At 44.5% G+C, this 17,111-nt stretch overlaps 1 protein-coding gene across 4 annotated transcripts in view; it reads left to right on the forward strand.

Moving 5' to 3' along the window:
* LOC144600235 (F-box/WD repeat-containing protein 11) overlaps nucleotides 1–17,111 on the forward strand; it is a 144,144-nt gene that overhangs the window by 97,640 nt on the left and 29,393 nt on the right. For all 4 annotated transcript variants that reach the window (XM_078411783.1, XM_078411784.1, XM_078411785.1 and 1 more), the window contains one exon: nucleotides 12,758–12,895. In XM_078411783.1, the coding sequence (XP_078267909.1) occupies nucleotides 12,758–12,895 (138 nt within the window). The remainder of the gene's footprint in view (nucleotides 1–12,757; nucleotides 12,896–17,111) is intronic.

The raw sequence follows: 17,111 nt of genomic DNA on the forward strand, positions 1-17,111 counted from the left end.
AATGCTTGAAACCAAATGATGTTTAAATAGAATTGCATCGAGTCATGAGATTGAAATGTGCACCTGTGTCTCCCTGTTGCATGATAAGTCTGGCTTTTATATTCTAGAATTATGTTATTTATTCAGTTAGCTATTATCGTCTACTCCTTTTAAAATGGGTGGAGGTGGGAGGGTTAACGGCAAGACACCAATTTTGGAAGAGTTTCTTTCAGAATAACTTTAATGGCCAATCTGAAGAAGGGTCCCTACCTGAAATTCCATTCCCTCCACAGATGCTGCTTGACCAGAGTTCCTCCAACATGTTTTTTTCTGCTTGTATCCAATGTAAATTTGGTATTACAAGGGTATCACAAAATGCTGGAGTAACTCAGCGGGTCAGGCAACATCTCTGGAGAGAAGGAATGGGTGACGTTTCGGGTCGAGATCCTTCTTCAGACTGATGTCAGTGGGGGAGGGACAAAGAAAGGATATAGGTGGAGACAGGAAGACAGTGGGAGAACTGGGAAGGGGGAGGGACAGAGGGGCTATCTAAAGTTAGAGAAGTCAATGTTCATACCGCTGGGCTGTAAGCTGCCCAAGCAAAATATGGGGTGCTATTCCTCTAATTTGCGGTGGGCCTCACTATGACACTGGAGGAGGCCCATGACAGAAAGGTCAGACTGGGAGTGGGAGGGGGAGTTGAAGTGCTCAGCAACCTGGAGATCAACCCATGACCGAAAGGTCTTTTGGTACTCTACATAGTTAGTTAGGGAGATTTATCTAATTAGTTCTAGAATCAGTTTGAATATGTAGGAAGATGTTCCTTTTACTTCAAGACTTAGTTGTTGGATGTGCCAAGAAATATTACAAGGATCAGTTTTATTGCGATCAGAGTTACAGTCATGCTCAATAATTGGCTTAAAACCAAATTGAATTGTCAACTTTGATCCAATCTCCAGTCTAAAGAGTCTTGACCCGAAGCGGTAGAGTCTTGACCCGAAACAGGGCGGCACGGTAGCGCAGCGGTAGAGTTGCTGCTTTACAGCGAATGCAGCGCCGGAGACTCAGGTTCGATCCTGACTACGGGTGCTGCACTGTAAGGAGTTTGTACGTTCTCCCCGTGACCTGCGTGGGTTTTCTCTGAGATCTTCGGTTTCCTCCCACACTCCAAAGACGTACAGGTATGTAGGTTGATTGGCTGGGTAAATGTAAAAATTGCCCCTAGTGGGTGTAGGATAATGTTAATGTACGGGGATCGCTGGGCGGCACGGACTTGGTGGGCCGAAAAGGCCTGTTTCCGGCTGTATATATATGATATGATGATATATGATAAACATTGCCTGTCCATTTCCCTCCACAAATGCAGCCTGGTCTTCTGAGTTCCTCGAGCAGTTTTTTTTGCTCACTATTCCAGCATCTGTAGTCTTGTGTCTACAGATCTAATCTTCACCTAGCTCTTGGTGCCACTTGGGAATTAATCACATTTTGCACCTACTAAATATCAGAATTTGAGCAGATGCAATGAGTATCTTCTACCTTGTGATATATCAAGCCAAATATTTAAACATACTTTTGAAAAACATTTCCATTTAATCTCGAATTAATTTATATCTTCCAAAAAATACTCAGGTGAAGGGTCCTGAAACATCGACTGTGCCTTTCACTCCCCAGATGCTGCTTCATCCAATGTTCTTACAGATTTTATTGCTTCAAATTCCAGCATCTACAGTCTCCTGTGTTTCTAATTGGCTCTCCTATCATATCAAATGAACACACTCACCAAATGGAATCAAATTAAAAAGCTAAAATATTGATATTATTTACAGCAAAAAGGAAGGAAATATTTGGGTTCATTACATGCTCTCTGTTGTATGGAGATTAACCCTTGGCTGTTCCCAGCAATACCCTAGTTTCTCCCCCCTACTACAGTCGGTCTGAAGAAGGGTCCTGACCTGAAACATTGCTGACCCGAAACGAAATAATCCGAAATATCTGTTCATTCTGCAGGAGCTGTCTGACCCGCTGAATTACCCTCGCATTGTGTGTTTTGCTCTAGTTTGTTTCAGATTTCCAGGAACTGTGGATTATCATGTAATGAGCTTCGTTAAAGCAAATTGTTTCATAACTATTCGTACTTTCTTAAACTATTTAAAGCATGAAACACAATCCTGCATTGATTAAAATTATATAGCTTTTTTTAACCTTTTGTAACAGGAAGACAGGGAACGATGATCCTAATTTTTATCCTATTGCTTCCCCCATTGGAGGGGCTTGCCATTCTACTCATGACTCTTGTGCCAGGTTCTGAAACTGATTGCAGCTGGGTTATTACCTTGCAGACCCAGTAAAACCTGAGCCCATCCAAAATTGTGCTGTTTGTACACTAATTCGCACCTCATTGAATTCACAATTACTTCTGTGGTTATTAACTTATGACTTTAAGGTCTTGACTTGAATTTAAAATTCTCCTGTTCCCGTGTCCTTGACTCATCCTGATCAAGTAATTGTTCCTTTTTTTGTTGTTAAGGTAGCTTAATTCTTGAGTTACCTTGACTTACCTTCTTGCCCCTCTGTTATCAGAGTTCTGGGCAGTGCTCCCATAAACTAGGATACTGTCTTATTCTCCTCTACCTCATTGTGGATATTGGACTTTGTCTCCTGAACTGTTGAGCTATAATGCTGAGAATTATATTCTGCGCTCTGTATCTTTGCCTTCACTCTACCAATTGACTTGAGTTTGGCTTGATTGTATTTGTGTATTGTACTTTCAGATTTGATTGGATAGCGTGCAAAATAAATGCTTTTTGATGTACATTTGGCAATAAATCTAAAACTCTGGAATGTAACAAAGAGCAAGTACTTAAAATATAAGCTTAACATAACATTGTCAGGTTCCCCTGTAGAATTCTGTGTCGGCGTGGCATTCCGTATGGATGTAGTGCAAATTTTTCAGTGACTTCAGTTCACTTAACTGGTTTGTGCGATCTGTGAAGTCCTTTAAGGTACATGAGCAAAACTTTCCTTGCTAGAGGCGAATGATTCCAATGAATGAATGGATGCCACAAAGATGGGAATTGGGGGAGGAAGGTCAGAGGGTTATGGTGAAGAGTGACATGTGCTGGTGGTGTGCTCCATGTACATCAGGGTAGTTGTCATGAAGATCCCTTGAACGTTTCACATGCAGGGCATTTGAATTCCTACGCACAGTGGAATGCTGATGCCTGAACCCATATATTGAAGAAAAAATAGGTGATGTCCATGCTTGACGATGGGGTTTGGATGACCTCAATGTAGCAGCAGGCAGCAAACTTAGCTTGGCAGCATTCAGCATTAGCACAGAACATTACTGAGACCAGGAAGCAGAAAGTAACCGTGACCCTGATCTCCAAGGGCAAAGCAGTCAAGGAATCATGAGGAGCTGCATTTGAGATCATGGGGTCACCAACCTCAAAATGATGGTGTGTTTTGATCTTTATCCTTAAACCTTTAGCACAGTTTCAAGGGAAATGGGGCCTGTATTATTAGTTATACAGTGAATAAATAAGAACCATCATTAAAGTTGAAGCAGATGATTTTTCCATGTTACACTATTGTCAATGTGTTTTAGAGAAGTTTTGCACCATAAATCAAGTGGTAGAGGGTTGAAAACCCTGCCAAAAAACCAGGAAAATTTCCCAATGGCTGCTAAGGCACCAAGGAATATATGTAAAATTGCAATATGTGTGAAATTAAACTCTAGTCATTTTATCTTAGTTTAGTTTAGGGATACGGCCTGCAAACAGGCCCCTTGGTCCACCGGTTCTGCACCGACCAGCAATCGCCCATACACTAGTTCTATCCTACATACTAGGGACAATTTACAGAAGCCAATTAACATACAAATTTGCACGTCTTTGGAATGTGGGAGGAAACGGAAACACCCAGAGAAAACCCATGCGATCGCAGGGAGAACTTACAAACTCCGCACGGACTGCACCTGTGGTCAGGATCGTACCCTGGTCTTTAGCACTGTAAGGCAGCAACTCAACGCTGTGCCGCTTTCATTTTATCTTTGTTTGTTTATGTGCCAATGAAAAAGGAAGCAGTGTTGGGGAATAAAATTGGACATGGACTACGTCTAATGGGACAGGATTTGGAGAACAGGAATTGGGTTTAGATTGGTAACAGAAATGGCTGAGATATCAAGTGTAAAAATACTTGATTGTTTAGGGACTAACTTTGGGAACCTAAAGGGCAATGTGCAGCAAATCAAGTAGAATCAGAATTTGGCGTACCACATGTGGAGATAATTTAATTACCGGCACAGTTGCCTTTAGGGTGAAAATAAAGGCACAAAGCCCCCACAAAGCATGAACATATAACAATCATAATGATACAAAAGAAGTTGATGGAAAATAATACTCATAACAGTGTGGATACAGGCTAAAAATGGAAAGTTATAAAACCTATTGCAAATAATGTGAAAGGCAGTGTATGAAAAGAAATTAGCAAAGAATGCAAGAGTAAGCCCAAATGTTTTTGTAACAGCCATCAATGGAATGTTCAGCTACTGCCAAAAAAGAGACATACTCTGTTCCTGTAGAATGAAGGGGCATAGCATTTTTCTTCACTAGGCCACTATATTCCATTTTTTAAATCTCCACCCCTCTTATCTCCACTTATCCCTCCTATCCCTTCCCTCAAACTACTTGAAAGCTTTACCATTCAGCGTGTGCTTAATAGAATAGTTGGAAATTTCTGCCCAGACCCGTCATAGGAATCTATAGTTTAACCCCACAGAATCCTCGGATGACAGTGTTATGCAAGGTTGTACGATGAAGTAGGAACACTTTAATGTATAAAATCACGGTAATGTATTGCCATCGCACTCTGCAAAAAGACCCCCTCACTTATTGAAGATAGACACAAAAAGCTGAAGTAACTCAACGGGACAGGCAGCATCTCTGGAGAGAAAGAATGGATGATGTTTCGGGTTGAGACCTCTCACTTATGGTATGGGGATGACACAGGGTTGGGTTATAGTAATGTACAGTGCATTCCATAATGTTTGGGCCAAAGACCCATCATTTTTTTATTTGCCTCTGTACTCCACAATTTAAGATTTGTAATAGAAAAAATCATATGTGGTTAAAGTGCACATAGCCAGATTTTAATAAAGACCATTTTTATACATTTTGGTTTCACCATGTAGAAATTACAACAGTGTTTATACATAGTCCCCCCCATTTCAGGGCACCATAATGTTTGGGACACAGCGATGTCATGTGAATGAAAGTAGTCATGTTTAGTATTTTGTTACATATCCTATGCATGCAATGACTGCTTGAAGTCTGCAATTCATGGACATCACCAGTTGCTGGGTGTCTTCTCTGGTGATGCTCTGCCAGGCCTGTAATGCAGCCATCTTCAGCTTATACTTGTTTTGGGGGCTAGTCCCCTTCAGATTTCTCTTCAGCATATAAAAGGCATGCTCAATTGGGTTCAGATCGGGTGATTGACTTGGCCACTCAAGAATTGAACATTTTTTAGCTTTGAAAAACTGCTTTGATGGTTTAGCAGTATGTTTGGGATCATTGTCTTGCTGTAGAATGAACTGCCGGCCAACGAGTTTTGAGGCATTTGTTTGAACTTGAGCAAATAGGATGTGTCTATACACTTCAGAATTCATTATGCTACTACCATCAGCAGTTGTATCATCAATGAAGATAAGTGAACCAGTACCTTCAGCAGACATACATGCCCAGGCCATAACACCCCCACCACCGTGTTTCACAGATGAGGTGGTATGCTTTGGATCTTGGGCAGTTCCTTCTCTCCTCCATACTTTGTTCTTGCCATCACTCTGATATAAATTAATCTTCGTCTCATCTGTCCACAAGACCTTTTTCCCAGAACTGTGGTTGCTTTTTTAAGTACTTTTTGGCAAACTGTAACCTGGCCATCCTATTTTTGCAGCTAACCAGTGGTTTGCATCTTGCAGTGTAGACTCTGCATTTCTGTTCATGAAGTCTTATGTGGACAGTGGTCATTGACAAATCAACACCTGACTCCTAAAGAGTGTTTCTGATCTGTCGGACAGGTATTTGGGGATTTTTCTTTATTATAGAGAGAATTCTTCTGTCATCAGCTGTGGAGGTCTTCCTTGGCCTGCCAGTCCTTTTGCGATTAATAAGCTCACCACTGCTCGCTTTCTTCTTAATGATGTTCCAAACAGTTGATTATGATAAACCTAAGGTTTGGCTGATGTCTCTAACAGTTTTATTCTTGTTTCTCAGTCTCATAATGGCTTCTTTGACTTTCTTTGGCACAACTTTGGTCCTCATGTTGATAAACAGCAATAAACGTTTCCAAAGGTGATGGAAAGACTGGAGGAAAGACTAGGAGCACTCTTATACCTGCATTAAGGAGGCAAATAAACACCCCTGAGCAATTAGAAACACCTGAGAAGCCATGTGTCCCAAACATTATGGTGCCCTGAAATGGGGGGGAACTATGTATAAACACAGCTGTAATTTCTGCATTGTGAAACCAAAATGCATAAATATACCCTTTAATACAATCTGACAATGTGCACTTAAACCACATGTGATTTTTTTCTATTACAAATCTCAAATTGTGGAGTACAGAGGCAAATAAATAAATGATGGGTCATTGGCCCAAACATTATGGTGGGCACTGTATGTGGCAAGTATTTATTATCGGCAATTTGTGTGGGCACCTTATGTTGAACGTACTTGCCTTAGAGGGAGTACAGAGAAGGTTCACCAGATTGATCCCTGGGATGGCGGGACTTTCATATGAGGAAAGACTGGATAGACTGGGCTTGTACTCGCTGGAATTTAGAAGACTGAGGGGGGATCTTATAGAAACATATAAAATTCTTAAGGGGTTGGAGAGGCTAGATGCGGGAAGATTGTTCCCGATGTTGGGGGAGTCCAGAACCAGGGGTCACAGCTTAAGGATAAGGGGGAAGTCTTTTAGGACCGAGATGAGAAAACATTTCTTCACACAGAGAGTGGTGAGTCTGTGGAATTCTCTGCCACAGAAGGTAGTTGAGGCCAGTTCATTGGCTATATTTAAGAGGGAGTTAGATGTGGCCCTTTTTGCTAAAGAGATCAGGGGGTATGGAGAGAAGGCAGGTACAGGCTACTGAGCTGGATGATCAGCCATGATCATATTGAATGGCGGTGCAGGCTCCAAGGGCCGAATGGCCTACTCCTGCACCTATTTTCTATGTTTCTATGTGTGTAGGAAGGATGTGCAGATGCTGGTTTAAACTGAAGAAAGACAAAAAATGCTGGAGTAACTCAGTGGGACAGGCAGCATCTCTGGAGAGAAGGAATGGGTAACGTTTCGGGTCGAGACCCTTTTTCAGACCCCAAAAGTCACCCATTCCTTCCAGAGATGCTGCCTGTCCCGCTGAGTTACTCCAGCATTTTGTGTCTACCTTTGATTTAAACTAGCAGCTGCAGTTCTTTCTTGCACACTGTACACCTTATGTTGTTGTGACCCATGTGTACTGCATCTACATCAGTGCACTTAATCAGCACAGGTAAGGAATTGCACCCGATGAACAGGATATAAAGTTCCCCCCAAATCTATCATGTGCTTAGAGGTACTTTGTGTTTTGGTGCGGAGTTCAGAAATTCACACTCCTTTCCTCCCGGCACGTAGATGTTCTGTATAATGTCTGACATACCCATTCTTTCCAGATGGTATTGGGATATGAAATACCCTAAACTTGAGTTCTGATCAAGTAGTTTCCAGCTGCCGGGTACAGTGTTAGAGTTGTAAGTTGCAGTAATGTAATGGTAAAGTAAAAGTAATGGCTTACTAACCAGTTAAAGGATATTTCTGCTCGTGTGGAAACTGGCTGTGTATTTTGGATGCTTGCTTTGGGATGGCAGCATGCAGATGAGAACCGGGAGTGGCCAGGATAGTGCCTCATATATCAGAGCTTATGGTGCTGGTGTGGGAGAATAAGCAAATGGCGCTGATCTTCTGGTTACCACGATATCAATTAAGACTGAAACCAAATGAGTGCCACTCCATCCTAGTGGATAATGGTGAAAAGGTGTTTTAAATTCCTACAGCATTGCAACGGGCTCTTTGGCCCAACCTGCCCAAGCCAAACAAGGTGTCCCATCTGCACTAGTCGAACCTGCCCGCGTTTGGCCCATTTCCCTCTAAAATGCTCCTATCCAAATATCTGTACCTGTCCAAATGTATTTTAAATGTTGTTACAGTACCTGTCTCAACTAAAGATAGACATAAAATATTGGAGTAACTCAGCGGGTCAGGCAGCATCGCTAGAGAAAAGGAATAGGTGACAGACCACAGAATTCTGGGTTCTATTGCTTCCCACTTCCTACGGGGAACCTTAGTAATGATTCCACTGAGTCTTGCCCTTCTCCGTCTTAACCAGGTTGCTCCACCTGCTCCGCACTCATACACTACTTCATCCACTCCACTCCTCTGAACTCCAACATCCTCCCTCAGTACTTCACCTAATTCTCCGGCCAACCCCCTGACCATCCTCCCTCCGACTTAGAACGGTCTGTCCTCGACAGAGGCCTCACTTTGGTACCCCTCCGCCCCCATCCCAACGAGTTTTAGGCTCGCCATGCCGTAGAGCTTTTCTTTCTTCACCTCTGCCTCCATGCCTTCTATGGGAAGGAGTCCTCGCCATCCAGTGATGACCCCTTCTCCCGTCTCCACCGGTCCCCCTCCTCTTGGACTCCGCTGAGCAGCCTTCTCTAGACCTTTTCATTTTCATCCGTTGGCGGGACCTCAACCGTCTTACCTTTTCACTCCTCTTACCTACTCTAACCTCACCCCCTCTGAATGTACAGCCCTCCGCTCTTACTCCAACATTTTGTGTCTGTCTTCGGTATAAACCAGCGTCTGCAGTTCCTTCCTACACAAGTGTCTCAATTACCACCTCTGGCAGCTCGTTACATATACCCACCACTCTGTGTGGACAACGTTGCCCCCGGGTTCCTATTAAATCTTTCCTCTCTCATCTTAAACCTATGATTCTTGATTCCCCTACTATGTGCATTTATTCTGTTGATTTCCCTCATGATGTTATAAAGTCTTAGCCTGCCAAACCTCTCTCTATACCTAAGGCCCTCAAGTCTTGGCAACATCCTCGTAAATCCTAAGCAGTCTTTCTGGCTTAACGACATCCTTCCCATAGCAGGGTGATTAAAACTGAACACAGTAGTCCAAACCAGGCATCACCAACATTTGGTACAACTTTAACGTATCATCCCAACTTCTATATTCAATACCCTGATTGATGAAGGCCAATGTACCAAAAGCCTTCTCCATCAACCATTCCACAGCTGGCCCAACTGATGAAGATCCTGCTGTAATTTTCAATAACTGTCTTCGCGATCTATGACGCCACACACTTTAGTCAAATTTGTCAACTTGCTGATCGTGCCTTCTACATTCTTATTCAAATCGCTGATCTAAATTGCCAGCAGCAATGGGTCCAGCCCAATCCCAGAGGCACACCACTAGTCACGGCCCTCCTGTCCAAAAAACAACCTTCTACCCATCATTGGCTTCCGTGAAGCCAATTCTCTATACAGTCTACTGGCTCTCCCTGGATTCCATGGGATCTAATCTTCCAGAAGAGCCTTGCTGAAATCCATATTGGTAACGTCTGCAGCTTTGCCCTCGTCAACCTATTGGTTACTTCTTAAAATCACATTCATGACATGATCTCCCATGTATAAAACTGTGCTGACTTATCCCTAATCAGCCCCAGTCAATCCAAGCATTTATATCTTATTCAAATCCTCTTCAGTAATCTGCCTCCCACAGTTGTTAGGCTCATTGATCTATACTTCCCAGGCTTTTCCTTGAAGCCGTCGTATAGAAGCACAACATTAGTCACCCTCAGTCATCTGGCACCTCATCCGTGTCTAATGATGATTTGTATACCTCAGCCAGGGCATCTGCAATTTCTTCTCTTGCTTCCCACAGTGTCCTCTACCTACCTTCGTATGTCTTGGAACATCCAGCAGCCCCGTGATCATAATACGGACTGTCCTCTAGACATTTCCATTGAGTCTCTCAAGTTCCCCAGTCTTTCTCCCTTGTTAAAAGCAGAGAAAAACTCATTGAGGACCTTGCCCATTTCCTCTGGCTCCACATAAAGATGGCAGCTTTGGGTTCTGAGAGGCTGTATTCTCTCTAGTTACCCTCTTAATGTACAAAAATCCTCTTGGGCTTTTCCTTAATATTATCTGTCACAGCTAGCTCCTGCCCCTTGCTCTCCTGATTTCCTAAAGTATTCCTAGTTTCTGGAACTCCTCCAGGAATACACTTGATCCCAGCTGCCTTTACCTATCCCTTGCCTCCTTTTTAATTAGTTCCTGTCTAACATCATCAAAGTTGGCCTTGCATCAATTCAGAATATTAACTTGTGACTCATCCAGTCTTTACCCATGCCTATTGTAAACCTAATAGAGCAATGGTCCCGAAAGGCTCGCCAGAGGTAACTTTAGTCACTTGCCCGTCCCAATTTCCAAAGAGTAACTCAGGCTTTGCCGTCTCCCTTGTAGGGCCCTCTACTTATTGCCTGAGGAAACGTTCCTTGAACACATTTTGACAAATTCCACCTTGTCTGTTGGTGTCTGCTATGAAGGGCAGACTACGTTTGACCAATCATATAAAATGTAATTTATGACTTTGATCAGAGTTACTGTGGTTTTGACTGGAGGGATAGGATGGGTAACAGTGTGAAAAGTCACACATTGAGGGAATTTGTAGCTGAAATTGTGCTTGGAGATGGCATAGCTGCAAATGATTTTAAAAAAAACCTTTTTGGATGAGAGCAATGAAGATAGCAAATTTAAAGGAGACGTGGAAGGTACCAAACGAGAGAGAACCTGTAATATTAGCTTATGTGGCTGGAGAAAGAAAATTGGGTGGTTAGAAGTATTATGGGAGAAGGATTGTGTGTGTGTTAGGTTTGGTATAGACAATAGACAATAGGTGCAGGAGTATGCCATTCAGCCCTTCGAGCCAGCACCGCCATTCAATGCGATCATGGCTGATCACTCTCAATCAGTACCCCGTTCCTGCCTTCTCCCCATATCCCCTCACTCCGCTATCCTTAAGAGCTCTATCCAGCTCTCTCTTGAAAGCATCCAACGAACTGGCCTCCACTGCCTTCTGAGGCAGAGAATTCCACAACTTCACCACCCTCTGACTGAAAAAGTTCTTCCTCATCTCCGTTCTAAATGGCCTACCCCTTATTCTTAAACTGTGGCCCCTTGTTCTGGACTCCCCCAACATTGGGAACATGTTATCTGTCTCTAATGTGTCCAATCCCCTAATTATCTTATATGTTTCAATAAGATCCCCCCTCATCCTTCTAAATTCCAGTGTATACAAGCCCAATCGCTCCAGCCTTTCAACATACGACAGTCCCGCCATTCCGGGAATTAACCTAGTGAACCTACGCTGCATGCCCTCCATAGCAAGAATATCCTTCCTCAAATTTGGAGACCAAAACTGCACACAGTACTCCAGGTGCGGTCTCACCAGGACCCGGTACAACTGTAGAAGGACCTCTTTGCTCCTATACTCAACTCCTCTTGTTACGAAGGCCAACATTCCATTGGCTTTCTTCACTGCCTGCTGTACCTGCATGCTTCCTTTCATTGACTGATGCACTAGGACACCCAGATCTCGTTGAACTCCCCCTCCTCCTAACTTGACACCATTCAGATAATAATCTGCCTTTCTATTCTTACTTCCAAAGTGAATAACCTCACACTTATCTACATTAAACTGCATCTGCCATGTATCCGCCCACTCACACAACCTGTCCAAGTCACCCTGCAGCCTTATTGCATCTTCCTCACAATTCACACTACCCCCCAACTTAGTATCATCTGCAAATTTGCTAATGGTACTTTTAATCCCTTTGTCTAAGTCATTAATGTATATCGTAAATAGCTGGGGTCCCAGCACCGAACCTTGCGGTACCCCACTGGTCACTGCCTGCCATTCCGAAAGGGACCCATTTATCCCCACTCTTTGCTTTCTGTCTGTCAACCAATTTTCTATCCATGAGGATAAGATGAATTTCAAAACAGTGTCATGGGAGAAACACTGGCAAAGCATACAGGTTTAGGACAACAGCAGTGGAGTTTAGCCTTGTCGATCAGAGAAACGAAGAACAAAGTCCATAAGGTCCCTATTATTGGCATTGGGGTGGAAGAGACGGGAGAGAAGATAATTTGCAGAAGAGTAAAGAAACCAAGGGTTATTATTGCAGCCTGGATGGACCTCAAGTACTGAGCAGCAATGCCAATTTACAGTGGGAATGTGCTTTCTGGGATGCTGATGAACAGCTAAATGGGTTATCCATTCAAGTCTCTGCAGATTTCTTAAATATGGAGTAAGTAAAGTGTTGCAATATCCATCTTGAAAGCAATTTTGACCCTCTATTTTATGGTCTTTTGAAGAGCCTCGTGACACGAATCTATGGGGATACTTCAAGAATCAGATTTCTAGATAGAATTAAAGTAGAATAATAAGATTTATGACTGCCTTGGAAATTCCTTTCAATAACCCTGCCTTTTGAAATTTTGATCACATGAGGTACAGTGTTAATGTTCCAGTACAACTCTATTCCTGCTGATGGCCTATTTGAATGGACAAGCAGTCAGACTGGTTAGATTAAATTATTAATTTATAAATCCTGTTAACTAGCATCCAAATATACTAAGAGCAATTATCTTTTTCTCTCTAGACCATAGAATCCAATTGGAGGTGCGGGCGGCATAACCTTCAGAGAATCCAGTGTCGGTCAGAAAACAGCAAAGGTGTTTACTGTCTCCAGTATGATGATGAGAAAATAATCAGTGGTTTGAGAGATAACTCCATCAAAGTGAGTATTGAAAATTACCCGAATTGTTCTGATATCTGTGGACCCTCGCATGTTAGATTGCATAATATTGTGCTATGCTCTGTTTTTTTTAATGCAGTTTGCCGTCTCTAAATTGCCCACCTCGCTCCTTAAGGAGCCAGTGATGGAACAGAATGTTTTAGATCCAGAAATAAACCATGAGAAATGGTTAATTAATAACCTGCTAATTCAGGGGTCTTTAGGAAAGATTGATCATAATTTGACAGGACTTCATGAGGAGTTGTAGGTGATTATGTTCAATCTCAAACCAGGATTTTAAGTCCAAACAAAGGTAAACTAAAACGATGAGTTTTTGAAACAAGGAACTGCAGATACTGGTCACCAAAATAGACAAAGTGCTGGAGTAACTCAGCGGGTCAGGTAGCATCCATGAAGAACATAGACAGGTGAGGTTTCAGGTTGGGGCCTTTCTAGTCAGTTACCTGGCCTGAGTTATTCCAGCACTTTGTTTACTACATAAAAAAATGAGTTGCAATAATAGATTGGGATCTTATGTAAAAAAAGTATGATAATAAACAATAGCAAACATACAATGATGTGCAGGCGAGTTCGGTATCTCGACCACACATGCGCAGGTCATAGGTCATTCATAGCTAAACATTCTCGCCGGCTGATAACAGCGGGGAAGAAACGGCTCTTGAATCTGGTGATAAGTGATTGCAACCTTTTATATCTTGTGGCCAAATAGGAAAAAAGATGATGAGGAAGGAGTTTGATTGTCGCCCTTGATTTCCAGGCGTCACGGCGGGGAAGACGGAGTTCGCTGGAGTTTTAGCCTGACCTGTCCGCTGTCCAAGGCAATTGGGGAAAAAGCCACACGGTTGTGGGCTGTGCGGTTGGACTTTCGCCCAGCTGCCGGGCCACCTGCGCATGCATACGGCCGAGCTGTTGTTCACATGTGAGGTGTGCGGAAAGGGCATCGGGCACTCCTTGCATTTGGCGAGGCACCGACACCGACACAGGCACACTGGCGGCCGGCCCTTCCAATGCAAAGCATGCAGCCTCTGCGCTGCTGCAACACTGGCGCTTGCACACTGGCGGGCAATAATTCCGCTGCAGGCTCTGTGGCGAGTTCTTCCCCGCTGGCATCCACCGGCGGCCGGGTATTTCCAACCCACTCGGGGCTGTTGCGGCACGGGTGTGCGGCTCCCGTTCCGCTCCGATGCCTGCGGGAGGGATTTCCGCAGCGCCGGCTACCTGGCTCTTGCACAACGGCAAGACCCCGTTCGCCTTGAGGTCTCACGGCCGAGCTTTCGGCAGCCCGTTGCAGCTGTGAGCCCACGACCGGCGCAGCCATGGGCGGGAGCGGCCGTTCGGCTGGCAGGTTTGCGGCAAAGCGTTCTGCAACCCGTCTTACCTGCGGACGCACCAGCCAAGCGGCTCTTCAGGTGCAGGGATTACTGCAGTGCCTCTTAACTGCTGATCCATCAGTGCTTCCACAGCGGCGAGTGGCCCTTCAAGTGCGAAACCTGTAACAAGAGCTTCCTCAGCTCTTCCTCCTTGACCTCCTTCCTCCGATTTGCCTCAGCGCTAGGTGACCCACAGGCGCTTTCGGTGTGAGTGGCGCGCACATGGAGTATTGTGCGCACACAATATTCCAGGTCCGGCCTCACCAAGGCCCTGTACAGCTGCAGTAGGACCTCCTCGCCTTCTCCCCCGTGTGAGTCCCCCTGTGGATCTCCAGAGAGGAGGAGTAGATGAAACGGTGGTGGCAGAAGTCACAGCGAAAGCGCTTGTCAGTCGGCTGGCGCTGTGGCAGACCGGAGGAAAGAGGAAGAGCTGAGGAAGCTCTTGTTGCAAGTCTCGCACATGAAGGGCCTGATGGATCAGCTGTTACGAGGCACTGCAGTAATTCCTGCACCTGAAGAGCCGCATGGCTGGTACGTCCGCAGGTAAGACGGGTTGCAGAACGCTTTGCCGCAAACCTCACAGCCGAACGGCCGCTCCCGCCGGTGGCTGCGCCGGCCGTGGGCTCTCAGCTGCAATGGGGTGCTGAAAGCTCGGTTGTGAGACCTCGCAGGCAAACGGGGCCTTACCGCTGTGCAAGAGCCAGGTAGCCGGCGCTGCGAAAATCCTTCCCGCAGGCGTTGGAGCGGAACGGGAGCGACCTGCTCCGGGCCGCGCACCTGTGCCGCAACAGCCCCGAGTGGGCTGCGAATATCCGGGCCGCCGGTTGATGTGATGGTGTTGCGCCAACTGCAGCCGCACGGGGAAGAACTCGTCACGGAGCCTGCAGCGGAATTCCTGCTCGCTGGTGTGCAAGCGCCAGTGTTGCAGCAGCACCGAGGCTGCATGCCTTGCATTGGAAGGGCCGGTGTGCCTGTGTCCCTGTGTCGGTGCCTCGCCAAATTCGAGGAGTGCCCGAAGCCCTTTCCGCACACCTCACATGTGAACAACAGCTCGACCGTATGCATGCGCAGGTGGCCCGGCAGCTGGGCGAAAGTTAGCTTGGCTTCAATAGCGGGCAAATACTCAAACCTATTATTAATGATGTGGCGTGGGGCACACAAAAAATGAGATTTAGTTAGTCAATGTGGATTTAACAAAGGGAAAGCAAGTTTAACAAATCAATCTGAGTTTTTATGAGATTTTAACTTGGCCTTACAGAAGGCCGTCAATGTACTGCACAAGGTAGAATCAGAGCGTGATACAGTGTGGAAACAGGCCCTTGGGCCCAACTTGCCCACACCGGCCAACATGTCCCAGCTACAGTCCCGCCTGCCAGCATTTGATCCATATCCTTCCAAAGCTGTCCTACCCATGTAGTTAATTAATTATCAAGGTAATTAATCAAAATTAGTAGCACATAGGATTGGAGGTAATATACTGCTGGGGATTGAGGATTAGTAATGGAGAGCGCAAATAGGATTTAATGGGTTTAATTGGGGGACTGTGACTGGTGGGGTGCTGTACAGATTTCAGAGGTTGCCCAATGCTGATGGTACAAATGTAGATGCAAGTGAATTATCAAGAGGATGCAAAGAGCCTTCATTGGATATGTGTATGCTAAGTGGGGGCATGGTAGATGGGGATATAAAAGGTGTAAACCGTGAAAATAGAAAAGCAGTGCATTTTTTAAATATTGAGATATCAAATGTATTGGTATTCAGAGGCACTTTGGAGTGTCTTGTGCAAGAATTGCCTGACAGTAATGTGTACAGGTGCGGAAAGCTATTAGGAAAAGCAAGTGCTATGTTCGCCGTCTTTGGGCTCAAATCCTCCTGCAATAAAAACTACTTGCAATTATGTAAAACCTGGTGAGACCGCACCTGGGAAGTTATATATGGGGCAGGGTTCCTACTGAAAGAGGATACACTTGTGGGAGACGGAATGCATCGAAGCTTCAGATTGATTCTGGGGGGTAAAGCTGGAGTTTATGATTTCTTCCTTAGAACAATAATAGCTGTCTAAAAATAAAACAAGAACAGGCCCTTTGGCCCATAATTTCTGGGCCAGGCACATGCTGTCAAGTTAATCTCCTCTGCCTGCAGGGTGATTTGAAATAAATGTACTAAATTCTTAAGGTGTTTGACAGTTTAGATGCAAGGGGGTATTTTACCTGGCCAAGATACCTAGAATTGTAGCAGAGTAAGGAATCACACGAAGACTTTCTTCATCCAGAGAGTAGTGAGCCATTGAAATTCTTCAGCTAAGAATGCTGTGGAGGCTAATTTGCTCAATATGTTCAAATGTGAACATTTTTTAAGGGAATCAAAGGATATGGTGTTAGTGTGGGAAAGTGGGTCAAAGATGAAAGGGCAGCCATAATAGTGTTGAATGGCAGAATAGGAACGATGGGCCAAATGGCATATCCCTGCTTCCAGATTTTCTCTTTTATCATAAAAATATGTTGCCTTTGATATGTTCTTTTAGTCTGAATGCAAGAACAGCAGTGGGCCTACAAGGCTGCCCTATTATTCAATATTGTGATTGATCGAGATCAGGCTCAACTCTTCCTCTGGCCAGTTCCCCAGAATAATTCCCAATTCAAAGAAAATCTGCTTTTTCTTTGATAAAACAGCATTTAAAGTGTTCTTCAAACGCATCCCATTATTCATCTCAGTAGTTCAGTGAATTGATCTGAGCGCATGTAATACTAGGTGGTGTAGGTGACATTCTAATGAGCCTTTGTTTTCATATTGGGAAAGACCAGAAAGGTCTGAAGAAGGGTCTCTAC

This window comes from Rhinoraja longicauda, chromosome 14 (genome assembly GCF_053455715.1).
Source record: "Rhinoraja longicauda isolate Sanriku21f chromosome 14, sRhiLon1.1, whole genome shotgun sequence".
Classification (NCBI taxonomy): Eukaryota; Metazoa; Chordata; class Chondrichthyes; order Rajiformes; family Arhynchobatidae; genus Rhinoraja; species Rhinoraja longicauda.